The 26868-nt window shown below is 38.2% G+C and overlaps 1 protein-coding gene across 6 annotated transcripts in view; it reads left to right on the top strand.

Moving 5' to 3' along the window:
- Window positions 1-26868, top strand: part of AP2B1 (adaptor related protein complex 2 subunit beta 1) — a 118463-nt gene that overhangs the window by 21791 nt on the left and 69804 nt on the right. For all 6 annotated transcript variants that reach the window (XM_065897326.1, XM_065897327.1, XM_065897328.1 and 3 more), the window contains 7 exons: window positions 9285-9475; window positions 11744-11965; window positions 12496-12616; window positions 12749-12844; window positions 19833-19948; window positions 21943-22108; window positions 23645-23743. In XM_065897326.1, coding sequence (XP_065753398.1) covers window positions 9285-9475; window positions 11744-11965; window positions 12496-12616; window positions 12749-12844; window positions 19833-19948; window positions 21943-22108; window positions 23645-23743 — 1011 coding nt within the window. The remainder of the gene's footprint in view (window positions 1-9284; window positions 9476-11743; window positions 11966-12495; window positions 12617-12748; window positions 12845-19832; window positions 19949-21942; window positions 22109-23644; window positions 23744-26868) is intronic.

Raw genomic sequence — 26868 nt, forward strand, 5'->3', positions numbered from 1 at the left:
CAGCAAATATCAGAGCCTCTTGCAAAAGGAATTAATGCTTCTAGGGTGTTCTGCCTTAGTGGTTTTCTTGTAGCTCACTTTAGAAGGGCATCCTAGATGTGAAAGCACCAGAACATCTGGAGAAATGACTTTGAAATTGGAGGGTAGCATGTTGATAAAAATCTGACTACTCTTGGGGTTATGTTGACCTTCAGGTTGATTCCTGGTAGTCTGCGTTGCTACAAGTAATAGGACTTTATTATATTTTCATTTCCTGTCTTTTATGGGGGAATCTCACACACCTCATTTTCCTGCAGTTGTTTTTACCATTTTATACTTTAGTTAAAACTGACTTTCCATGAAATACTACTTGAAAGAGAAAAGATAGTTTGAAGTAAAAAAATTCTCACTGTTAAGTCCTAGGTTAACCTCCCTGAGTCTGTTTCCTCTTCTGTAGAGTGAGAGGTACCAGCTTAGAGAGTCGTTAGGAGTATTAATTGAGCTCTTGCATAAAAAGCATCTGTGAAAGCGCCTGGCTCATGAGAGTTCATGAAATGATGGCTGCTGCTGCCGTGATTATGAAGTAGACATTAGGCAAAGGTTAACATTATTGCTACAATATTAATTTAAAGGGTTCTGACCCCTTTGATAGCTATACAGGTTCATATGGTAAAATCTTTCTGAGGGAATGAAAGCTAAACTTATTTCCAGACACAGATTTATTAGTCCATTATTTTGAACGTAAACGTATTCAGAATGAGGAAGCACTTTGGCACGAGAGGAAAATAGCTATGATTTATTCACAAATAATCAGAGTTTTGAGAATTCTGTCTCACTAAATTGACGTTTGCAAGAAAGATACACTTTTGGGTGATAGTGATAATTCTCTAGCTTTTGCCCATACATTAGGATTTTCCCTCCTTACTGCAGTTTTTCTTTTCTCTCTTAGAGGCATTTTGAGGTATTCCAACTTCAGTTAATGTTTACACCAGAATCTGCCACTCCAGAGACTCTCTCGACAGCCCCACCACACGTACTTTGCTTTTTGTTTGTGAGCTCAGGTCTCCTAAATCCTTTGGCTCAGCGGCTTAGCCCCTTTGATCTTGTCTTCTAAGCCTTCTGAGTTCTACCATCACTCTGAGAACTGCCCCTGGGAATGCCCTTCTTCCATTGCTCTGTCCTGTCTGCCAAAGCACAGACTACTGAATTAGTTAAAAAAACAAAAACAAAAAAACCCCCAGAAACATATTTTCGTTTGTTGAGGGTTTTTCTGCACAAGCAGCATGCTCTCAGAACTTGGCCCGGTATGGCCTTTAGCAACGGTTCTAGTTACTGCCAGCTTCTTTTAATATGAACTTATTTTGGAAAGCTGTTTTATGAAAAGTAACATTTTTTTTCTCAGAAAAAGTATGTATTTTATCCATGTGCTAGCCAGCATGTAGAAGCCACATGAGATTATGACAGTGGTTCTCAACTGGGGGCGATTTTGCTTCCTGGGAGACAGTTGGCATTGTCAGGAAACACTTTTGGTTGTCACAACTGATGGGAAGGTTGCTACTGGCATCTAGTAGGTAGAGTTCAAGGATACTTTAAACATCCTGCAGTGCACAGGGAGCCCCCTACAACAACATGAAGGACTAATTTGTTTCAAAAACTGAAATAATGCCTGACATATAGTAAATGCTTAACATATGACAGCTATTCTTGAGAAACAGATCTAACGTGACGTACTTTCTGATTATTGTAATTTCTAGTTAGGCTTTAGAAGGTTTGTGGTTGTTTGCTGTCAGTTTGAGATGATAAATGTTGAAAAACTGAAGTCTCTCTAGATCACTTTGTAAATTTGAGAAGGATTTTTGTCAGAATATGTTTGTTGTCCTCGTGGGCAACGTTAAATCATCTATTAATGACCTCATTTAATTTAGTACTTTAATTATATGAATTCTGTTATCCCTAAATATATATCAATAAATAGGAGAATAGTTATAAAATTAAAATATTATATGGAAGCGAAATTAGAAATGCGTGATGCTCTTCGTGCCCGGCGTCCATAAAGGAGTACCAGAGCTGGTAGAATTTAGGCATGTGTGAGAGTGTCAGTATGTGGTAGGCACTGGGTAAGAATGATGTAGGAGGTAACATGTTCACTCAGTCTGTGTCTGGATGCCCCAAGTAAGTAATGTTGTATTTGGTACTAAAAGATGAGTTGCTGGTAATTTCTACAGGATCAGAGTGTTGAGTAAGTGGAATCATTGGAGGCTGCTCTGTTATAAGGGCAAGTGCCCATCTCCGTGCTTTTTGGTTTTTAAATTCTTGCAGAGGAAGGAAACAATTTTTGTTTTCCTTTATGATAAACTTTGTGGAGATCTTTTTATGTGTATTCTCACCTTAGGAATTTTAATCATCAGTTTTCATTTTATCAGTTATTACTAACTTAGGTTTTTGGGTTTTTTTTTAATCTCATTTTGGGGGCGGGTTTTTAGATTTAGAGAAAAGTTGCAAAGACCGTACAGAAAGTTCTCATATACCTATCTTCACACAGTTTTACTTAATGTTAACATCTTACATAACCATGGTACCTTTGTCAAAACTAAGAAATTGGCGTTGGTACATTACTATAAACTGAAGTACAGATTTTATTTCACCTGTTTGAACACAAATATCCTTTTGCTATTCCAGGATTCAATCCAGCATACCAAATTGCATTTAATCACTTCCTTTTATAAAGAGTTGATTCACTCTTCATGAAAGTATCTCAAAAACAGAAAAGTGCTTTGTAACTGTGAACTTTTTTTTTTTTTTTCGCTCCAGTACTAACACATGAGGGTTAAAACTCAGGCTCTGAAACCAACCAGACTTGGATTTGTATCCTGGTCTGCCATTCTTAGCTTGGTGGTCTCCCTAAACATCTCGGTATCCTCGTCTACAAAATGGAGATTATAAACAGTGCCTCTATCATTGGATCGTTGTGAAAAATAAAAGAGGGCTTGCAAAGCACTTAATAGTGAACCTGGTATAGAGTAAGCCCTTAATAATAACAAATGTTTCTTTATTGTATAGTGATCGTGGTGCTGGTTATTAGTGATTTTAGAAGGGTTAATATCTTAACCACTGTGTCACCAGGGAAGTCCCAAAGATACTTAATTCTTTTGTATACATTATTTAAAGCCAGGCATTATTTTTTAGGGTGATTCTGAGGGCAGCTTATCTACAAATGAAGTAAATCTGTTTACAGTATTACTTAACACATCATTGCAGGATTACTTTTAAAAGGTAATTGTTCAAGGATATGCCTAAAGCAGTTTTCGTAGGCAACTTCCTGAAAACTGGATCTGTTGTACATAGTAATTCAGTAGTGTACTGAAAGATCACAGCTTATTCATTTCTTAGTGTCCCTTTTAAAATGATCTCAGGGCTCTAATTTGGCAGGGGATTACTTACTCTCAAAAGGGAGATAATGGTGTAATAATAAATTTTTTGTTTTGTTCATTTTGCAGCATGCTTTTGTGTGATTTTAGGGCTGGTGGGCCAAGTAACTCTTGGCTTCTTAGGAGTGCCTTTTGTCCATTTGTAGATATTTATTTGTAGTGTTTTAGCTTTGTGAATATTCACATTTCATCAAAACACATCTTAAGCTACTTATGTAAGCCCCTTAAGTAAGTAATGAGTTTTATTGAGTCTAATTTTTAAATCTTACTTGTTACCAGATATTCAGACTTTCTTGCTGTAATGGGATGTGTTGACTCCACTAGGTAGATGTGTTCACTTAGCTTCCTCATTCTGGGAAAGAAGATGGGGAAAAAAACGGAACATTACAGAATGTCACATGTAGTCAGCATATTATTAGTTGGCAGTCTGGACAGTGTCTTGGATTAAAGCATGACTGTAAAATTAACTGGTACCGTATAGTCATTGTATTCTTTTTTTTAAAAAAATGCATTTTAAAATTTTTATTTATTTACTTATATTGGCTGCGTTGGGTCTTCGTCGCTACACGCAGGCTTTCTCTAGTTGTGGCGAGCGGGGGCTGCTCTTTGTTGCGGTGCGTGGGCTTCTCATTGCAGTGGCTTCTCTTGTTGCGGAGCATGGGCTCTAGGCATGGGGGCTTCAGCAGTTGTGGCATGTGGGCTCAGTAGTTGCGGTGCGTGGGCTTCAGTAGTTGCAGCACACGGGCTCAGTAGTTGTGGCTCGAGAGCTCTAGAGCACAGGCTCAGTAGCTGTGGCACATGGGCTTAGTTGCTCTGCAGCATGTGGGATCTTCCCAGACCAGGGATCGAACCCGTGTCTCCTGCATTGGCAGGTGGATTCTTAACCACTGCGCCACCAGGGAAGTCTAGTCATTTTGTTCTTAAGGAGATGATAATGACTGAAACATGCTTAGAATAAATGCCCTGTGATTTAACGTGTTATTTGAGGCAACTCCATAAAGAAGAAAGTGAGATTCTGAACCGTTGCTGATTTTCTAGAGGATAAAAGTATGCAAATCACCTTTATTTTCCATTATAATAGTTTTGGTCAGTTATTCTACTGCGTTCAATTTATTCAGGTCTTCAGGGGCAGCAGCCAAAACGATTGTAAATTGAGTGGGAAAATTGAAGTGTTTGTTCAGAGTGTGTGACCTTGAAGGTCATTGCTAGAAATGAAAGTCTTCTAAATATAGTTAATAGGAGGAAGTCACTATATTGGGAAGTGCTATCTTTCTTGGGTTCTGAGGCTATGAAAATGAGTGAAATTAGATCATTCAAAGGGACAGGGAAATGTGTGAGAGATTTCTCCTAAAGGAACTTCTGTCTGTGATACTCTACTCCCAATGTATATCTAGATTTCCTTCTAGAGTTCTTTTTTTACAGGATCATTTTTATTTTAATCATACCCACCACTCCAGCTTGCTCCTTAAAAAAAAAAAAAAAATGAGGTCTGGGACTTCCCTGGTGGTCCAGTGGTTAAGACTCCACTTGCAGGGAAGAAGATCCCACAAGCCGCAGGGCGCAGCCAAAAAAATAAAAATAAAAAAAGTAATGTCAAATTTATGTCCTCAGAATTGCTGCATATGAGACAGGGGTAGCTTATAAATCAGATTTTATATAGCTGAATAGTAAATCTTGCCTCTTTGAAGTGCTGCTAGGATGTGATTATCTCTGAAATATATAAAGTAGGAGAATACATTTTTCTCCTTGTATAAATCTGCCTGGAAATAATGTTTTGATTATATTATTCTCCCCAGCTCCGATTTTTCTTTCCCTTTCCCCCATTTGAAGTTCACAGCTCTTGGAACTTCTATAAATGCAGGCGGCAGAGTGATTAGTACTCAGACACTAGAATCAGATACAGGCCTTGAGTTTGTTTCTTTTTTTTTTTTTTTGGCGGTACACAGGCCTCTCACTATTGTGGCCTCTCCCGCTGCGGAGCACAGGCTCCAGACGCGCAGGCCCAGTGGCCATGGCTCAGGGATCCTCCCAGACCAGGGCACGAACCCATGTCCCCTGCATCGGCAGGCGGACTCCCAACCACTGCGCCACCCGGGAAGCCCCAGGCCTTGAGTTTGTATTCAAGCATTTTCCCTTTCCAGCTTTGTTGGCTAAGCAAGTCACTGAATTTCTCTAATCCTATTTATAAATTCATTTTTAAGCCTATTTCCTTATCGGTAATAGGTGGATTTTGATAGCAACTACCTTAGAGTTGCTGGGAAGGTAAATGGCATAGTAAGTGTTCAGTAAGTTTTAGCTATTACTGTCTTTTATCTTTTTGTCCAATTCTATTAGGCACAGTATAAAGTAAGTCAGAACACAAATTGCTTACGTTAAAAAAAAAAATCAGCAGACTCTAAGGGTCCACAATGAACTGTCAAATTGAAGGGAAGTCTGTAGTTAGGGTAGAGAAAAATTTGTCTAGTGTTGAGTGTGATTTTACACATGCACGTGCATGCATACTTCTGTATGTATGTATATGTTTGTGTTTAATATCTGTATCTGTAAAGTATACATATTATATTAGGTCTACAGGGGGTAGGGGTGGGATGGGGAGGAGGAATGTTTCATTGCAGTCTTCCAAAGAACAGAATTTACCATAATTGGGAGGCAAGATGAATTAAAAAAAATTTTTTTTGATGCTATGGGATATGTTCCTTTGTAGCCTAGATGTCAGCTTTTTGTAAATCAACCAGTGTGCTGAGAAAACTCACTTAAACCCTATTTATAAATCCATTTTTAAAGCAAAACTTCCTTTAGAAACCCCTTTCTTTCTTGGGAACTCCAGTTTTTCTGAAATTATAATTAAAAGGCCATTGTTCTCTTCATGGCAGTGTTTCCTAAAAGAACTGCCAGTTTTCTAGGGGGGAAAATGTTATGCCTGTTTTTCTTAGTTCAGATTCAAAGTGATGGTACAAGAGAAAGAGACATAACCTTTGTTTTAATACACTAGTAAACCAGGGCAGTTACTGCAAGAGTCAGATTTTTTCTTTTGATAATGAATTATTGTTTGGAGAAAACTCTCAGGGAAGAGGAAGTAAATCATGTTTCAATCCATTATTTTTAAAGTTTATTTTTACAAACAGATAATATATGTACTACATTCTATACAAAATTCCAAAGAAACACAGAGACAGGTGAGTTGTCCTGTATACCCCAGCTACCCAGCTGCTGTCTTGAAGTCAGTCTTTGCCTGCTTGAGATTCGATGCTCATTTTGAGTTTCCATTAGAGTGAGATTAGCATGGCTTACTGACCAGGAGAACTCTGAGCAGCTCTTTATGGGCCCACACAGTATATTTCTGAAAACTTAGCAGTATGAATGTGAAGATTAGGAGATGAAAGTGGAAAGGTAGAATAGAAGGAATTTTAGAGGAATAGCAGTAGAGTTTTGTTATTGGGGGTGTATCTCTGGTCAGTCATTGGCTCAGTGGCCATTTGGCAGTGATCTTTTTTCCCCATGCAGACTTTTCTAAACATAATCATATAATCTGATCTCTCTGGATCTTTTAATTAGATTTACTTTTCCCTGTTTCTTTTCTTGTTTTAATGTGATAGTAAGTGAAAATTGCCTGTTTTACCACCAGAACATATACTTCATTAGCTGCATTATATACTTGGTTTAATTTCCAGTTACCTGTGATGTTAGCAGAGGAATTCTAATTGTTCATTCTGTTCAACATTTCCTGTTAACAGATCTCATACTTAATTTTTTTTAACATTAAAAAAAATTGACTGGCAGAAACGGTAAGTTGTGACAGGACATTGGTTTTGGACGAACTGGTAACCAAGACGGCATGTGTTGGCAGCAAGAGAGGAAAACAGGCATTTGTTCTTCCAGTGTGACATTTTGATCCTTTATCCTGTAATCCAGTGTATTAATTGTATTATACAGGGGAAACACAGTACCTTTTCCCTGCCTGTAAAGCACTGAGATGGTGGAGATTATTGTTTCACTTTTCATGCTTTTTAGTTTTTACTAAAGGCCATGCTTGATGGTGTGGTTGGCAAACAAAAATTAAGTCAGGAAAGAACCTCATGCATGCTATCATGTGATAGGTGAACTAGATAATCCTTCTCGATTTGTCTTAATAACAATAGAATATTATATCCATAATCATACTTACCAAGTGAACCTTTGATTTTTTTCATCTTGGAATTTTTTGTCCTGATCACTAAGTTATAACTGAAGGCGATTCCATTTGTGGCATCATTATCTTAGTTAATGGATACTGTCATGAATGTATTATTTGATTTAAAAAACCATATTCTCTAGAATTTATCTTCTAGGTAAAATCATATACTGGGATAATCTGCGGAGTACCCAAGTGATATGGATATTAAAATCAATAGCTAAACTGTGACCATTATGTTTCTTCTCTTGCTAGCAAAAGGATAATCATATAACTCTTAGTTTCTCAAGCTTTTAACAGGGACTTCAGTCAGAACTAAAAACGAGTTGACATTTCTGAGAATCTTTTCAATATACATAATTAATGAAGCTGCTACCTATTGCATCTCTTTATGCTTACAGAATATTTATATATAGCCTTACTGTGCTAATATTTAGCGACAGCTGAGAGCCTCACTGCAAAATGTGGTTTTAAATTCATTTGTACAGAGCTATAGTTTTTTGTCTGTTTTGTTTATTTTTGGGTGTCTTTATAATCTTAAAATTACTTTAAACATTCATTGGTTGTAGATTTCTTAGTTAAATTAGACATAATCTGTAATTTTGTTAAAGTGTCCACTTTTTTTTTCTTGCAGCTAGTATGGATTCTGGGTCTGTAAGTCAGGATACAAGTGTACTTTCTTATATTTGGTAGCAATTTTTCATTTATTATACTGCCTGAGTTAAGGATACATTTGAGGTACCATATTTCATTGATTCTAAGATGCATTATTATTTCCTGTATTAACGTAGAAAGAAAAATACCTCCTATTAAACTGACGTGCCGTTGATTATTAAATATATCCCAACTTCGGAGATGTTAATATGAAAAACTGTGCAACTTAGTCTTGATGAATTATGGTAATATTGCCACCTTAACTTTGTATAAGGCTTTGTAGAAAGCACTTATACATAAGCCATCTGATTTTATCCTCAAACTAAAGCTAATCTGTGAGGGGGATTAAATTATCCCATTTTCAGATGAGGAAATTGATTTTCACAGAGATTATGTGCTTTCCCAACATCATGTTACAGTGAACTATGGTTTCAAGGTCACATTTTCTTACTCTGAGACTTAAGGTGTGATTGACACCTGAAGTATCATCTCCCACCCCCCCCCCCCCAGTACATGCACACCCATACACATATAAAATTGTTTGGCCTAGATATTTCTTTCCATTGCCTAATGTACATGTTTCATATTTAAACATCACTGTTTTGTGTTTTTTGTTTTGTTTTGCCTGCGAGGCATGTGGGATCTTAGTTTTCCAACCAGGGATCGAACCCATGCCCCCCTGCAGTGGAAGCACGAGTCTTAACCACTGGACTGCCAGGGAAGTCCCTAACCTTCACTTCTTTTACAGCTGTTCATGTGTCTTAATTCTACTGATAGTTTTGACTACTGTTAAAATTATTATTGTTTTAATAGTAAGTCATGAGGGACTCTCTGCTAATATGTGAATTGTTTTAATTCTGTGTTGCCTGACCACGAGGAAGCTATATATGCCATCATTGGTGGTTTATTATACGTTTTGAAAGCAGTATATCTCTTTCTAGCTGACTGCGTAAAATGTTCAAGAACGGTTATGGGTTGAGATCTATGAAGTGATCCAGAGAAATAGTTGTACTGTTCTTGACAAATCAAGGTCATATCTGCTTCTTTCCCAGGTGGTGGCTAATGCTGTAGCAGCATTATCTGAAATCAGTGAATCTCACCCAAACAGCAACTTACTCGATCTGAACCCACAGAACATTAATAAGCTACTGACAGCCCTGAATGAGTGCACCGAATGGGGCCAGATTTTCATCCTGGACTGCCTGTCTAATTACAACCCTAAAGATGACCGGGAGGCTCAGAGGTCAGTCTGTTTTTCTGGATAGTATCTAGGAGTCTTGCCCGGTTCAATAATTTCTAGTAAGTCTGTATTAGAATAAGGGTCTGTTACGTTGGGAAAATCAGTGGCTTATGGGATATATATTGCTACCCTGTGGTATTTTCTCAATGTATTTAGGAACATTTTAGGTGGTAGAGTAAACCATGCAAAAAATAGCTCTTCCTAAGAGGAGATGTGTATTTTTCATTTCTTCTTTGAACAGTATAGTTACAGCCCTCTGAAGAAACTCTCCCTCATCATGGTCTCACATCTCCCATACAGCAATTCCTAGCCATTTGGCAAACAAAGGTTTTTTGAGCGTCTCTCACTGTAGTAACAAAATTTTCGTTCTTTTACATACATAGTAAGTGGCTTGGCTTGATACTAGTTATTGAGCTGCCTTATACCTATAATTAATACTAGAGGAACTGTGTTGGAGCCAGCAAAATGTATGGTGTCTTCCGTTAGATACAGGAATCTCATCAGTCTGAATTTGGAGAAGATTTTGGAAGGCACACCTGGATTGTTCTGCTCAGCTCTCTACCACTTTAGTGTTGCAGATTTTCTTTGACTATCAGATACTGACTACTAAATTTCATATACACATACATACATTTTAGTTTACAGAATTGGAGGTATCATCAGTTTTTATTGAGCATTTTGTGTATATAGGCACTGTACTAGGCAAAACAATTCTGAAGAATTGTTGGCTCTTCATTTTATTTTATTTTATTTATTATTATTATTTTCTTTTGCGATACGCGGGCCTCTCATCGCTGTGGCCTCTCCTGTTGCGGAGCACAGGCTCCGGACGCACAGGCTCAGCGGCCATGGCTCACGGGCCCAGCCGCTCCGCGGCATGTGGGATCTTCCCGGACTGGGGCACGAACCCGTGTCCCCTGCGTTGGTAGGCGGACTCTCAACCACTGCGCCACCAGGGAAGCCCTGCCTCTTCATTTTAATTATGGTAGATAGGAACCTTCCTTGCCCGGCTAAAGCTCGAGCTACTATAATGTAAGTGCTCTTCACTCGTCTGGGAAATTGTTCCCTCTGGATTTAATCAAAGCTCACCCTGATAGTTTCTTTCCATCACTGAAAGTACAAATATCTTCTGGAAAGAACATACAATTTTATTTTCTCTTGGTCATTGACATCTCACACTTACTCATTCACTCAGCAAGTATTTATTGAGCCCATGCTGTATGCCAGGCATTGTTCTAGGCTCTGAGGATATAGCAGTGGACAGACAAAAATCATAGCTCTTATGGAACACTTATTCTGAGGGATAGGGCAGAAGTATATATAAAATGTATACGTAATACAGCATATAATAGGTCAGATGATGATAAGTGCTAACAAGAAAGATAAAGTAAGGAGGAGATCTAACAAATGCTGGGTGGTCAGGAAAGGTCTCCCTGGGAAGGTAGCATTTGTATAAATACCTAAAGTAGGTCAGGGAGTCAGCCAAGTAGATACAGGAGGAAGGGAGAGAAACACAGCTTACTTACCTTGTGTCCTTAACTGAGTCAGCTAGCCACTCACGTTGCCTAAGAGCTATCAAAATTAGGTTAATTTCTGAAGAACCCTCAATGGATAACTAAATATTCTGTATTTTATGAGACATTTAAGTGTAGGTGGCAGGGACTGGGAGAAGGGGATGAGGTTGAGAGAGTATTGCAGTGGTGTCGTGTTGTTAAAAACAAACAAACAAACAAACACCCTTCCCGAGATTCCCTATTATGCTGAATGCAAGAGGTTGGGTGGTTTTCCCTGTCAGCCCATCTCCTTCCGCATCTTATAGTGAAACTTCAGCCACAGTTGGTTGATATCTCTCACTATGAAATAACTCTCAGAATGCTTAATTTGACTTCCTATAGACTGAGGAGAAATGGGCTGTGAGGCAGGGAGCCCTTACATAGTATGGGGAGACAGAGAGGACTATAAAATAGGAAGGTAAATGGTGTGAGCTTCAGGTGTTTGGGGTATTGGCTAGTTCCCTTCCAGTTTGAACATCCCTTATTGCTGGTTTCCTAAAGTCTTCTGATATCCCTGCTCTGTTTGTAGTTTGCTGGGATTGAGGCGTCCGCAGTGTTAGATCCCAAATTTACCTATGTATGGAGTTTTGACTTTTCTAACTGCTTTTCTAATTTCTTTATACCTGGGCCATGGGAGCCTCTGACAACATTACCTTATAGGTTGGATTGAGCAAAGAAATTATAATTTAAGGTACTAATTTTCATTTTCTGTCCTCAGTATCTGTGAGCGGGTAACTCCTCGGCTATCTCATGCCAACTCAGCAGTGGTGCTTTCAGCAGTAAAAGTCCTAATGAAATTTCTAGAGTTGTTACCCAAGGACTCTGACTACTACAATATGCTGCTGAAGAAGTTGGCCCCTCCACTTGTCACTTTGCTGTCTGGGGAGCCAGAGGTGCAGTACGTCGCCCTGAGGAACATCAACCTGATCGTCCAGAAAAGGTTGGGAAAAAATGAATTGGTGATTAAAGTGTTTGTAATTTTGAATTAAACTTATTTAATAACATCATTATTAAAGAGGACTGTGTTAAAACTCTGTTTAATCTATGGAAATGAAAATACTGTATGGTAGAGCAACTTGCCCAGGGTCAGGAGGCTAACAGTTGATTTTAGAGTGTTCCTACAATGAATGCTTGGTGTTGCTCTACAATTTAGTCTCTTTTCTGAAGGAACTCTTAGTTGTATGATAGCTAGTGTCTGCTTAATATGGTTCAGGCTGTAATTTAGATCAGGTGGTTGTCCTTCCAGTGGTTCTTCTTGGCAATATATACTTTACTCCTTAAAAAGCATAAAAATAGTCTGCCAGATGGATCTGGTTAGAGGGATGTAGAGGAAGTTTGTGAGTTTTTTCCCCCTGGAGTGGAGTGTGTGAATGGAGAGCAGAGAAGCACAGGTTAAGTATTAATGCAGACTCAGAAGGATATATCAATATATGCCTCACCTTACTTACCTTGTGTTTCTGTGTACCACAGGCCTGAAATCTTGAAGCAGGAGATCAAAGTTTTCTTTGTGAAGTACAATGATCCCATCTATGTGAAACTAGAGAAATTGGACATCATGATTCGTTTGGCATCCCAAGCCAACATTGCTCAGGTCAGACTTAAAGTAGATTCAAGTTAAGATCTAATAACTTAGATCTTAAGATCTGGCCTTCAGAAAAACCTAGGCCATGAAATTGCTGTTGGAGAATCCTTAATGATTGTTCACTTCATGGATTTTTAACAGGTCCTGGCAGAACTGAAGGAATATGCCACAGAGGTGGACGTCGACTTTGTGCGCAAAGCTGTGCGGGCCATTGGACGGTGTGCCATCAAGGTGGAGGCAAGTGTCCCGTGGTAGTTGTGATCACGTTGTGGGACTCTGGGTATTCTCTTCACCTCTTTTCTTACATTTTTAAGTTTAAATTAAAAAATACATTTTTAAATTTATCAAAATAATAAAGCACATTGTTAAAATATTAAAGAATTTTTAATGAAAAACAGCTGTCCCTGGTCCGTCTCTTTCCCGAGGGAATCATGTTTAACTCTGTTCCTAATTTTAGTTATTTTGATTACTTCCATATCTCTAATATCCTTATGCTACTATTTATTGATTTACCAATTGTAAACATTGTGTATTAACTTTCCGCTATGAGAGAAGCAACTTAGTTCATATACTCCATCATTCCTACTTCTACCGTTCTGTATAGATCCCCTGTATAGTTCTATCATGTGGTTTTTGTTCCTGTATTATCTTTGTAAATTGAGGTAACATACCTTTATTTCTTGTTCTATCAACTAGAGTCTTGCAAAGCTTGCTGTGCGTATTATGCCTGTAAATATGTAGAGCCTACACAATCAAATGATTGCATTTTCTTTCTTATAAAGGCTTTTGTTTTTTCTGTAGTTTATAATGGCCTTTGTTTTTTATTTTAATTTCATTGTGCCTTCATTGCACTCCTATCTTCTTCCAGCTTTTCAAGCATAATATCAAATTAATAAAACTTTTCTTTTGTTCTAGACCCTTCTCTCTTCCAGTCCTCTGTCCTTCCAGTCCTTACTCCAGTCTGGGTGGTTGCTTTCTTGTCTTCTGCACAGCCGTCTTTCCATACAGCCTCCCTTCATTGCTGTTTCTTGTTATGGGTACTTTTTCATAGCATTCCTTTTTTTGTGGTTGCAATAGTTTCTTAAATCTCTTGTGATGTGAATTACAGTTTTTGGTTTTGTTTCTGCAGTTTGAATTTAATTATCTGGAGTATTTTATGGTGATGGTTGCATGTCTATTTATGATTTTTTAATTGAAGTGTATACCATACTTACAGTAAATTGCTGCCTATTTATACTAAAAATGCGACGACAGAAAAGTTGTCAGGACTTCTGTGCACATAGGCAGGGCTGTTGACTAGCAGGTTTCTGCTTTAGGGAAGGGAGTTGATCTTTACTTGGAAGTCCTCTTGAAGAGCTTCTCTGTGGTCTTAGAGGGCAGATTGGTTCTAGCTTGGTTGCAGCCTTCCAGTAGGTATTAAGGGCTACAACTTACAATGCACTGCTTCATCAGTCACCAAGCCTCTGTTGTTTTTCCTCATTCAGAAGTTTGTTGCAATTATTGATGGCTTCTGTGCACAACGATATTGTGGATTCAGAGCTCCATATTTGTTCTTACTACTTGACTATGTGCAATTCTGCTTTTTTTTTCTTTTGACATTTTATTTAATTATTTATTTATTTAATTGGCTGCGTTGGGTCTTCATTGCTGCGCATGGGCTTTCTCTAGTCGCGGCGAGTGGGGGCTACTCTTCGTTGAGGTGCATGGGGGCTTCTCATTTCGGTGGCTTCTCTTGTGGCAGAGCATGGACTCTAGGCACGCGAGCCTCAGTAGTTGCAGCACGCAGCCACCGTAGTTGTGGCTTGTGGGCTCTAGAGCACAGGCTCAGTAGTTGTGGTGCACAGGCTTATTTGCTTCACCATATGTGGGATCTTCCTGGACCAGGGCTCCAACCCGTGTCCCCTGCATTGGCAGGCGGATTCTTAACCACTGCACCACCAGGGAAGTCCCTACAGTTCTACTTTGAGTCAGATTGGGCCATATGATTTCACAAGGATAGTTACTAAAATAATTTGTACAGTATGACCAGTGCTTCACAGGAACAGAAGGAAACAGATGCTGTGTCAGAGAAGTGTCTCTGAAAGCCAAATTCCTAATTGGCCTTCCTTGTTTTTATTTACTGAATGCTGCTTCATATAGTTACCACTGATAAATCGTTTAGTAGACTAGTTGTTATAGCAAGAAGTTAATTAATCCTGGTTTCTACTTCTGGTTCTGCCAGCTCAGTTGCTTCACATACTTAATGTATACTTGTGTTGCTCCATTTGAGAAATGGGGAACTCTGTTTATTGGATCTTGATGTGTTACATCTTTTTTTTAACTACCACACTTCTTAACTTACCACCACTACTTAACTTTTTTCTTTTTCTTTTCTCATTGTGGAATAGCCACCTGCTTATGGTATTAATGCAGACAATTTTCAGAGCTATTTTGGTAGCAGAAGAGTCATTTTGTGCTTTTCACTGCCAGAATGTCATTGTCTTAATAACCTCTCTGACAGTGCTCTTGCGAAGAGTCTCATTCCAAAGTTAAAGAGATTTTTCTATCCCTGGAATTACTAGAAAGTGTTCTCAAAGCATCTAGATTCCTAGCGGCTGTTAGTACCGTCTATTGTGACTAACTGGAAAAGTTATCCATCATCTTCCGGAAGAGATGAACTGGTGGCTCTCACTTCTTCCTTTGATTCAGGGTGCCCTGTGGGAATATGAGTGTGTGAGGAATGAACTTCCTTTGGAAGCTTAAGATCAGCCTTCAGGAATCCTGCCTTTTAGATAGTGTTCTCTTATCTCCAGTTACCTGGATTTGCCTAAGAACTTTTCTTAGAACTGGTTAAATCATGAAAGTTATTAGTTGGAAAGAGTTGCCTAGTCCAGACACAGTTGTTGGGGCAGGAGAGGCAGTGATTGCCTGTTTTTAACTAACCTATCCATGGGACAAGGGCAAGAACCAGCGAGGGAATTGTAATAGCCTTTCTCTGTAGCTTCCAGGCTGAGCTGCTGCTTTTCTCTCAGGGCACCTGACCCTTTTTTAATGTGTAGTTGGTTTCAAAGATACGACAGATGAGAAAAAAAGAATTTTAGTTTAGTGCTTAGCTAAGATAACAGGGCCTGTTGTAAAATTTGGGTGTTAAGAGTTGGAGTTGTTTTTTATCATGACTGTAAGTGCAGGTGTTTCCTTGTTGCTTTAAGTATCCTGAGGTGAAAAAAGTGTATAATTTTATCATATTAAGTTGGTTAGGTTAAAGATTAAGCATAAGCCATTGAGTCAATAAATAACACTGAAAAAGCAATTTCATAGTACTGTTTTTTCAGTAACTTTTGCCTATTCTTTTTTGTTTGGTTGTTTTTTTTAATAGATTTTACTCTCCACCCCACCTCCAGCTTTATTGAGGTATGATTGACAGATTTAAAGCTGTATATATTACAGTGTATACCTGTTTCTTTAAGGAGGAAATAAATCCCTGCCCTCCTTTTCTTACAAATAAGATGATTTTGTTTGCGAGATTTATTTATGTGTTTGGTTTTGTTTGAGAGAGATTAAGTCACTAATTTAAGGTATTCCTCACTTCCCACTCTTCTGTTCTTTGGTGTTTACCGTTTCTCATTTTTGTAGCTCAAGATAAGGTACTGACTTATGTCTTATGCAAACAAAAAGCATATGTATTTACTACATAAAATTATTAAAAAAGACAAGTTAAAAGTAGAACACTCTGCTTTCTCCTACCCCTGTTCTACCCTTCCAGAGATGATGTGGACATGATTTTAAGTCTTTGTTTACATAGTCCTCCATAAACAGGTGTGTTTTTTACAAAAACGAGATCATTCTACAAATGCTATTATGTTTTGTAGTCTACTTTTTTTGCTTATTATACATGGACATTTTCCCATGTTACTGATAATATTTTTTTTTTTTTTTTTTTAATTTTATTTATTTATGGCTGTGTTGGGTCTTCGTTGCTGTGCGCAGGCTTTCTCTAGTTGCAGCGAGCGGGGGCCACTGTTCATTGCGGTGCGCGGGCCTCTCATTGTGGTGGTTTCTCTTGTTGCGGAGCACGGGCTCTAGGCACGTGGGCTTCAGTAGTTGCGGCACATGGACTCAGTAGTTGTGGCTCACAGGCTTATTTGCTCTGTGGCATATGGAATCTTCCCGGACCAGGGCTTGAACCCATGTCCCCTGCATTGGCAGGCAGACTCTTAACCACTGGGCCACCAGGGAAGTCCACTGATAATATTTTACATCATTTTTAGTGGTTTGTAGACATACTGTGTGATTGCTTCATAATTATTTAGCCTTTCCCTTCCTGTATGGACCTTAAAGTTGTTTCTGCTCTTTTTCCAAATAATGGTTATAAGGAGGATCCTTGTAGCTAAATCTTTGATCTCTAGTTGAGGTGACATTTTTTTCATTACGCTTAGCCATTTGGAATTGCTTTTTCATGGCATGTGTATCTTTTTTCAATGTGTTATCTTTTCCACATTGATTTTTTAAAGTTTTTTATAATTAATTAAAGGTATTAATTCATTTAATACCCCTTCATTTCATTAATAGTTATTTTCCCAATTATTTTCCTTTTGATTTCATTTGACTTCTTGATGCATAGGACTTTGCATTTCCTTATGTACTGAGTTCTGTCCATTTTCTCTCAATGGTATCTTTTTTTAAAAAAATAATAAATTTATTTATTTATTTTGGGCTGCATTGGGTCTTCGTTGCTGTGTGTGGGCCTTCTCTAGTTGCGGAGAGTGGGGGCTACTCTTCGTCGCGGTGCACAGGCTTCTCCTTGCGGTGGCTTCTCTTGTTGCAGAGCATAGGCTCTAGGTGCTCGGGCTTCAGTAGTTGGGGCATGCAGGCTCAGTAGTTTTGGCTCGTGGGCTCTAGAGTACAGGCTCAGTAGTTGTGGTCACGGGCTTAGTTGCTCTGTGGCATGTGGGATCTTCCTGGACCAGGGCTCGAACCCGTGTCCCCTGCATTGGCAGGTGGATTCTTAACCACCGAGCCACCAGGGAAGTCCCTCTCCCAATGATATCTTTAGTGGATCACCTAGAAAAGTGTGCTTCACTTCAAAGTTATATAAAATTCACTTTTATTTTCTACTTTAATGGCAATGGTTTGGTTAAAGATAAGAGTGTGGGGATCAAACACCAGAACAATTCATCCTTTCCTTACTGTTATGAAATGTTGCCTTTATCATATACTAAATTTTACATGTCTGTATGCCTTTCTCTGTTTCTGGACTTACTTTGTATATACAATGATTGGATATTTACTTTTGTTCCTCTGCCATACCGCTTTAATGGTGTTTTTAAAATTTAATCAAAAGCAATATAGGTGAGATGACAATTTGCTTGAAAATTACTATCCTAGACTTAATTGTTTTTGAATATTGATGAATCATGGGAGATGGCCTTTTGTTTATCTTTATTATAATAATGAAACTAAGGGTTCAGTAAATGTTAGCTTTCTATCAAGCCTTAATGCTGAGTACTTTATTTGTACTATCTAATTTGATAATTTAACCCTTACATGCTTTATAATTTATCATAACTTTTATATTTCCCAACTGTTTTGCTGTTGTAATAACAGCACAGGAAATAACTAGTTGAAAATGAATAAAATAGAATTCAAAAATGGGAAAACTACAATAATAAAAGAGAACAGAATCATCATATATATGACCTCATATAAATAACCTCAAGATGCAGTTTTGTTTTCGTTATATTGCTTGAAATGGTTTAAATTATAGTACCTTTAAAAGATTTTATTACAGAAATTTTTAGGTATACACTAAGGTAAAATTAATTAATGAGCTCTCATATACCCACCATCCATCTTGAACAAACATCAACACATTGCTGTCCCCATTTGATCTCCCTCTCCCTCCCCCTTCAAGGGAGTGGGTTACTGTTATATTTTAATGCAGATCTCAGATATGATCTTATTAGAACAGTTGCCTTGTTCAAATCAAAATCTAAACAAGAGCTAGCTATACATTGCATTTGGTTAATATGTCTCTTAAGTCTTTACTTATTTATTTGGGTGCCATTTATTGAAAGGACTAGCTCATTAGGCTTGTAGAATTTTGCAGAATCTAGATTTGGCTGATAGTATTTTAGTGATGTTGTTTATCTCATTCCTTCATCCCCTTCAGAAAATTAAATCTAGAGGCTTGGTAATATTCAGTGTTTTTGGCAAGAATACCTCTTAGATGCTGCTGTGAATTTCCTATTGCATCTTATCAGGAGGCATATAATGGAATGACCCATCATAATACATTGTAATATATGATAAATCAGTCCTTGGTTTTTAGGATCTCTCTTCTGGAACCCTTTTAAAAACTATGACTTAGGGCTTCCCTGGTGGCGCAGTGGTTGAGAGTCTGCCTGCCGATGCAGGGGACACAGGTTTGTGCCCCGGTCCGGGAAGATCCCACATGCCGCAGAGCGGCTGGGCCCGTGAGCCATGGCCGCTGAGCCTGCGCGTCCGGAGCCTGTGCTCTGCAACAAGAGAGGCCACAACAGTGAGAGGCCCGCATACCACAAAAAAAAAAAAAAAACTATGACTTATTGTTTCAATACATTAGTTTTGTCACTTGTATTCTTCCATATTCCCTTCATTAATAAAAGACTAATAGATTAAATTCTATTTTATAGATGAACCATACATAGGCTGTGGAAAATTGCAGTTTATCTAAGGCCATAGACTTGCAGTTATATAGCCCAGAAGATGGCAAATTTTTCTTAGAGTTTTTTGAGTCACAGAGAACTTTGAAAATATAATGAAAACTGTAAACCTTCTCCCAGGAAAATATGCTTGTGTGCACAAGTGAAATTTGGCAGTTTCATTTCAAGAGGTTTAAAGATGCCTTCTGTCTGTGCTTATTCATGAACTGCAGATAAAGACCTCTTCGCTTGGCTTATTCTTTCATTCTTATTCTTTCCTTCTACCTTGACTTATGCTTTCTTCTCATTTCTGTCATCCTGGCTATCCAAGATGATTTTTTTCACTTGAACTGTTTCTTGTAATGAGTAAAATTTGGAGTATATCTAGAACTTCTGTATATCTCCATCAGATAACCCAGCCTCTAGTATAGTGTGGTCAAATTAAGTGCCTCATCTTTTAGTCTAGTTTAGTTCATACACCTGAATGTTCCAAAAAAAATATTTTTTATGTTGAGGTTGTGTTATTGGATAGATCTTCTGACTTCTCATTATGTTCCTCTTTGCAGCAATCTGCAGAGCGCTGTGTAAGCACATTGCTTGATCTCATCCAAACCAAAGTAAATTATGTGGTCCAAGAGGCGATTGTTGTCATCAGGGATATCTTCCGCAAATATCCCAACAAGTACGTCCAGATACTTCTGCCCCTCTTCCTTAGATCATTTAGGAAATGTTTAAGTAAGGCACTTTGAGGTTGGCTAGGTAAGAATTAGTCTTTGTAAAGTAACTGGTCATAATTGAATACTTTATTAAAAATCAGAAACATATAAGTTGGTTAGCACAATGATTAAAATCTGATTTTTCACTCTGCTTTATCACTTTTAGAAGAATTGAAGCTCTGTCTGAATATGCATTGTCAATTGGCATACATTAAAGTTAGCCAGATTCTTTGGTGATGAAGTTACTATTAAATAAGGATACCCATATGTTCCACGTTGTCTGGGCATAATCCATTTTATGCCTCTTACCAGGCATAATTAATAATTGTGCCCCTTTTCACTCTCAGAAACGTCTCAGTTTGAATAATAAATTATATGGTCACCTTACTGTAAAAGCCAGGGAGGTGACAGCTTCACTACTCACTTAGTATGTTACCTAGTACTTGTAGAAAATTATAGAACATGCAACAATAAACTGTCAGAGTTTCAGGCCTTTTCTGAAGTATTGTAGCTGCTTCCATTAAGATATACAAAATCTACATTTTCACTCCATAAAAATTTTCACATTGAGGCCTCTTAGTTATGAAACAAAAATACTTCTTCAGATTTGCTTTTGAAGGCAAACAATTAAGGAATCTGAAAGAGTGAAATAAGAGCAGATCTTATAAGCATCCTAAATCTCATTTTACCTTATAATCATAGAGATGAACTGTGCTAAGGCTTCTGATTATCGTTAAAGATAATGTGAAATGAAGTGACTTACAGTTAGTTAGCTTAGTGGTGGACTCAGAATTAGAGGAAATATTTTAATAAGGTAGTGGTTTATTAAGCATTATATATACTGTATATATATATATATATTTTTTGAATTCTAGAAATAGTATTTTTGGAAAAAGGATCATATACTTTTACCACTCTCCCAGGAAAGAGGAGGGTTGGGTTTCTAAACTTCTTGATTAAGTGGGGAGGTGTATATCTTAATATGCTTGGTAAAGAAATGTGTCCATTTCTGGTTTGTATTACTGAGGGATTATGATAGTTTAATTTTAAGAAAGCATTATCGAGAACCTGGTTTAATCAGTGGAAATAGGGCAAACAAGTGTATTATTCAGTTGTCCATATCTCATTTATTATACAATTTCATTCTGATGTTTAAAACTACATTAGCTGGGCTTCCCTGGTGGCGCAGTGGTTGAGAGTCCGCCTGCCGATGCAGGGGACACGGGTTTGTGCCCCGTTCCGGGAAGATCCCACATGCCGTGGAGCGGCTGGGCCCGTGAGCCATGGCCGCTGAGCCTGCGCGTCCGGAGCCTGTGCTCCGCAACGGGAGAGGCCCGCGCACCGCAAAAAAAAAAAAAAAACACATTAGCCAAGGAGATGGATTTAACATGGTAAAGAATGAGAGCTATAGACCTGTAAAAATAAATACTCGAATTGCTTATTTCTTTAGAAAAACAGGTCATTAGTGTGGGTGCCTTGGGAGGAAGGAACATAAAGATCTCTATAGAAAGCAGAGATAGGTGGATAAGAGACAAAATTACTGTTTCTGGATGCTATTGTTGTCTGACTCCATTTTCCTAATAGTAAAGTGGAATTTCTGATCCTCTATGATGAAGGTAAAATGAAGTAATAGGAAAATTCTCTGATCTAGTTATGAGAAAGACTGTGAGAAATGTAGTGGTATTGTCTTAAACCATAGGTTAGTTTTTCCTTGTGAAAAGAATATCTGATAAGCTTTTACAAAGATTTATGGTCTAGTTATTAAAACATAATTGAAGGAAAATTGAAGACATTTATAATTTTCTGGCTTTAAAGCCTGTACATTCTCTTGGCTAAAAGTCTTTGTAGTTTGGTGGTGGTTTAGGGTACCTTGTCCATGGTTTTTTGCTTTTTAGGCTTCATTGTTAAATATACTTCTCAGTTTTGCCTTCAGTAACCATAGTCCATTTTGTTATATCAGATATGAAAGTATCATTGCCACTTTGTGTGAGAACTTAGACTCACTGGATGAGCCAGACGCTCGAGCAGCTATGATTTGGATTGTGGGAGAATATGCTGAAAGAATTGACAATGCAGATGAGTTACTAGAGAGCTTCCTGGAAGGTTTTCATGATGAAAGCACCCAGGTAAGTTCCCATCTATATCTTACTGTATTAGATGTTTTGGGGACGATTTCAGGAAAGGTAAAGGTTAGGCAGTTTCATGTGTGTGAATTTATATACACATATAATATGTACATTTTTCTCCCAGAAAGGGGTGACCTTTTTCAGTTGTGCTGACTTCTGTTGGAACAAGCCTGCCTAATTTAGACAGTGGTTCTCAACTTTAATGAGCCTTAGAAGCACCTAAGCACTGGTGTTTAACCTGCGTTAAAGGACAGGTTGCTGGGCCCCACCCCTAGAGTTTCTGAGTCAGTAGGTCTGAGATGGGCCTAAGCATGTTCATTTCTTACAAGGTTGAGGGTGGTGATGCTATTGCTGCTGCTGGTCCAGAACCACACTTTGACAACTACTGACTTAGAGCAGTAGTTATTACTTTTTCATTTTCTGTCACCTAAAGATGATTACCCATTGCTGTTAGTAATGGTTGTGGCTCAGTTGCAGCTGCGTTTTTGTCTGGGGTGAAGGCTGGCATGTGCAGTTTGAAAAGGTTCTTTGTGGATGGTTAGACTCCTTCCCATCTTCTGTCTGTCTTCTACCAAAACTGAGAGACCTTCGAGTCAAAGGCCCAGAGAAGCAGATAAATTATTAAAGCTTTTTCCCCGGCATTTGTACTCACTGCAAATTGAAGTTCATGTGTGTAATCTATCATAGGAATTTTAATAGGCCCTACAAGGAACATATACCAGCCAGTAGTTTCATGGTTCGGCAGGCGACTCTTTTTTTTTTAGTTATTATTTTTAAAATTTTATTCTTTTTTTTGTTTTTAATAGATTTGTTTCATTTATTTATTTTTGGCTGCATTGGGTCTTCTGTTGCTGTGCATGGGCTTTCTCTAGTTGCCGCGAGCGGGGGCCACTCTTCATTGTGGTGCGAGGGCTTCTCATAGTGGTGGCTTCTCTTGTTGCGGAGCACAGACTCTAGGCACGCAGGCTTCAGTAATTGTGGCGCATGGGCTTAGTTGCTCTGCGGCATGTGGGATCTTCCTGGACCAGGGCTCAAACCCGTGTCCCCTGCATTGGCAGGCGGATTCTTAACCACTGCGCCACCAGGGAAGCCCTAGCATGCCACTCTTAACTGGTTGTGATCTGGCATAATTCTACTGTCTTGGCGCTTGCCTCAGTATGATAAATGATTCCCTAATTACCTGGAAGTTGTAGCTTTTGGTGGAAGTAAATAATAAAGAATTTGGTCAGGAACCAGTTTTATTGCCATCAGTATGTTAGCATGTACTTTAAGAAATACAGGTGATTATCTGGGCCAGAAACAAACCAGCAGTTTTTGATGCCAAAAAATGCAATTTGGAGATAGGAGGCTAGTGCGTTTTCAGTTGATGAAAACCTTTGACTATTGTGGATATTGGCTGAGTTTTAACCTTTGTTTCTTAATCAAAATCAGAAAGACCTCATAGTAAGTCATATTTGGGAAAATATCACTTTGGAATTCATGGTGTGGAATAATGCAAATGCCTTTCACTTCACCTATTCAATTACATTTGCTTAGGTACAGCTCACTCTGCTTACTGCCATAGTGAAGCTGTTTCTCAAGAAACCATCAGAAACGCAGGAGCTGGTACAGCAGGTCTTGAGTTTGGCAACACAGGTAAGAAGTCTGAAAAAAGCATGGAGTTGATTTGTCTTGTTTTAAATTCTAGGAAATTGTGAAACTTCTTCCAAGAAGGTTCATTTGCAGAGATTTTAAACGGAAGGAGTGCAGTCTTTAGATTCTGTTAAAAAAAAAACAGTGCCTCTTTTACATACTCTGCTGAATTAGAACTGGTTGTATGGCTTCTAAATGAATTGACTGACTCCAGTTTTAATGATAATTCATGAAAATTGAACTTAGACTCTTTAGTGTTAATGAAGGACATGACTTTGTGAAAATGACATTCAGTCTCACAGTATCTCCTTCTGGGGGACTTAATTTCAGTTTTCAGATGAAAGTACCCTGTAGAGATGGTAAATGCTTTGACAAATATTTCGTGTGCTATTCTGCCTTCTAGATAAGTTGCCTTTCTCTTTAAGTAATTTTAAAGTGGTAATGCTGCTTCCTTAATTATTTAGTATTTTTGGTCCTTTTAGGGAGGGTTCTGATTTCAGGAATGTGGCAACCAGCTGGATACACAGAAATCAAAGTAATTACTTTTTCTGACGTAACTAGTATAATGATCAGTCCGTCATGATCCAGTAATGTTCTTAATTAGATTTGAGAACAGGCTGGCTTTAGCAGGCTGTCAAGAGTTATGATGTGTGTTTACACATGGAATCTGATTCAGATATTCAATTTACCATTTTCCTCTTTCATCTCTTTATAGTTTTATATTAACAGCATCTGAACTCTTTTATAGTTCTTTAACCTAGTTCTGAGCTGTCATCTTTCCTTTTTTTTTTTTTTTGCTCTGGGGAGCTTGATTTCATATCAATAATGAGCACAATTGGAGGACTAAGTATGGTAAATCCTGTAATTAATTAGTACGGTTGGGGTGTGCACTTAGTACACTTCTTGAAAACCAGTTCCAAACTGAGACCACAAATGTGAACCTTGAATAGTTGCCAATACATCATCTGTTAAGTGGTCAAAGCGCATCATTTGGTACTTGATAAATGCAAAGTTCTTCTTTCCTCTGACAGTATTTAATTTTAGAAATGCCAGGAATCCATTTTAAGGAAAAGAAGTTTGACGGGCAGATAAGGCATTTGAATACTTAATGGAATACTATAAAGCAGACAACATTATTAAATAAGTTGTTTATAGAATATGCTCTACAACTCTGAAAAAAATACAGCCAAGAAAACTGTTAGAGTCAAAGGCTACTTTCTGACACTTGATTCAAGTACAGATGTTTTACAATCAATGAACTCAAATGTGAAGAAGACTTGAAACTAAAAATTAATTGTCTTGTCTGATTACTGATGCAAGTAAGCATTTCTGAGAATTATCGCTTGATTATCTTTTAAGGAGCAGTTGACCAACAGTAGTTAAAGGATGTCAGAAAATTTACTTCACAGAAAATAGAGGTGTCCCACTCCACCCCTTGTACCTCTCAGTCTTCTCCATTTCTCCAACAAATTATGAATGAACTTTTTAATGTGCTATTTCCCCAAGTCTCTAAACCTTCACTTGACCCCATTATGGTTAGTGTGAAGAAGCGTCCATATGAGTATGTGGAGTCAAGGGCAGGCCATGGCTCACCATCTGTCCATGAAAAGTGGACTGGGAGGTTGTCCCATCACTGATGAGGCATGTCTTGGCACTAAGAGCAGAAATTGGTCATCTTCTGGATCAAAGTAGTTTAGGTTAGACGTTAATTTTTGCGTTAGTGTTTAATAGGTCATCTACAGGGGGCCATTTTGAATAGAAATTGCCCCTTCTTAATCATGTAGTGCTTATTACAGACTCCGTAGGGTGATTGCCATTAAATTAGCCATGTATTTGACTTCATCTTAGGGCCTTGAAGTTCATTTCTGTCTTTTGCTACAGGCCCTGGAGCCTCTCTCCTTTATGAAAGAAAGAGCTCTGTATAAATTAACCAGATTCAAAGAAGTCTTGTGTTTATTCTAGATGGTAATATAGTAAACTTGACTTTAATGAGGCCTATGTACTAACACTTCAGAAAACTCTCTGAACACGGATAAATACCTATTTATACAGGCTCTTAGCTTTCTCAGAAATCTCATTTTCTTCAAGAATCATGGGATTTCTGTTTATTAAAGTATCCCAAGTTTTAACTCTCCCCTGACGGCCACATTTCAAAGCATCAGCAATATTTGGCTCTCCATGAAAGTTACCACAAGAAGTAGAAAATAAAGAAAGAGAAAATGTAGAGATGGGAGTGCTGGGTGGTGACCTAGAATCACTCGGCAGGTAAGAGACTGTCTCGGCTTACATTGTGTGACAGATTCATGCCTCAGCCAAATTGAAGATTCTGTGTTTATGTATGTGTGGAATAGTCAAAATCATCTTAACTGCTGAGAGGCCACTTGACATTCATCCACCTTGGAAAATAGATACACCTTTCCTATTATTAATTTTACATCTTTTAAAATTTATTTGTTAGAGCTCTTTGAAGTGTTTTTTCTAAAACTTCCTTTTGCCTGAAGCAAAGCAATTAATATTATCTATATTGAGCATTCTAGATTTCCTAGTCTAGACCCTTTATTACCCATTTGTATCTCTGTTAAGATGGAGTTAGAACAATTTTGTAAAAAGAATTTTGGCTTTGCTCCTTCTCTACTCCCTTTTTAAATTTAATTATTTATTTATTTACTTTTGGCTGCATACGGGCTTTTTCTAGTTGCAGCGAGTAGGGGCTACTCTTTGTTGTGGTGCACAGGCTTCTCATTGCAGTGGCTTCTCTTGTTGCGGAGCACGGGCTCCAGTAGTTGTGGCACGTGGGCTTCAGTAGTTGTGGCACACGGGCTTAGTTGCTCCGTGACATGTGGGATTTTCCCAGACCAGGGCTCAAACCTGTGTCCCCTGCATTGGCAGGCAGATTCTTAACCACTGTGCGACCAGGGAAATACTGTCTACTCACTTCTGAATAGATACGGCTAGCCTCATAATCAAGTGAGTGTCTTTGGTAGATATCTATTGTATTCACAAGTTCTGAACCCTGCCTTCATCTCCATTGTCTCTTAAGGCCTCTGTATTTAACAGGCAGCATAGGAGAGCTGTGTTTTAGGTTCTCGTCAGAGTTCAAACTTACTCTTATTACAGTATTTGCCTGA

This window comes from Phocoena phocoena, chromosome 19, assembly GCF_963924675.1.
Source record: "Phocoena phocoena chromosome 19, mPhoPho1.1, whole genome shotgun sequence".
Lineage (NCBI taxonomy): Eukaryota > Metazoa > Chordata > Mammalia > Artiodactyla > Phocoenidae > Phocoena > Phocoena phocoena.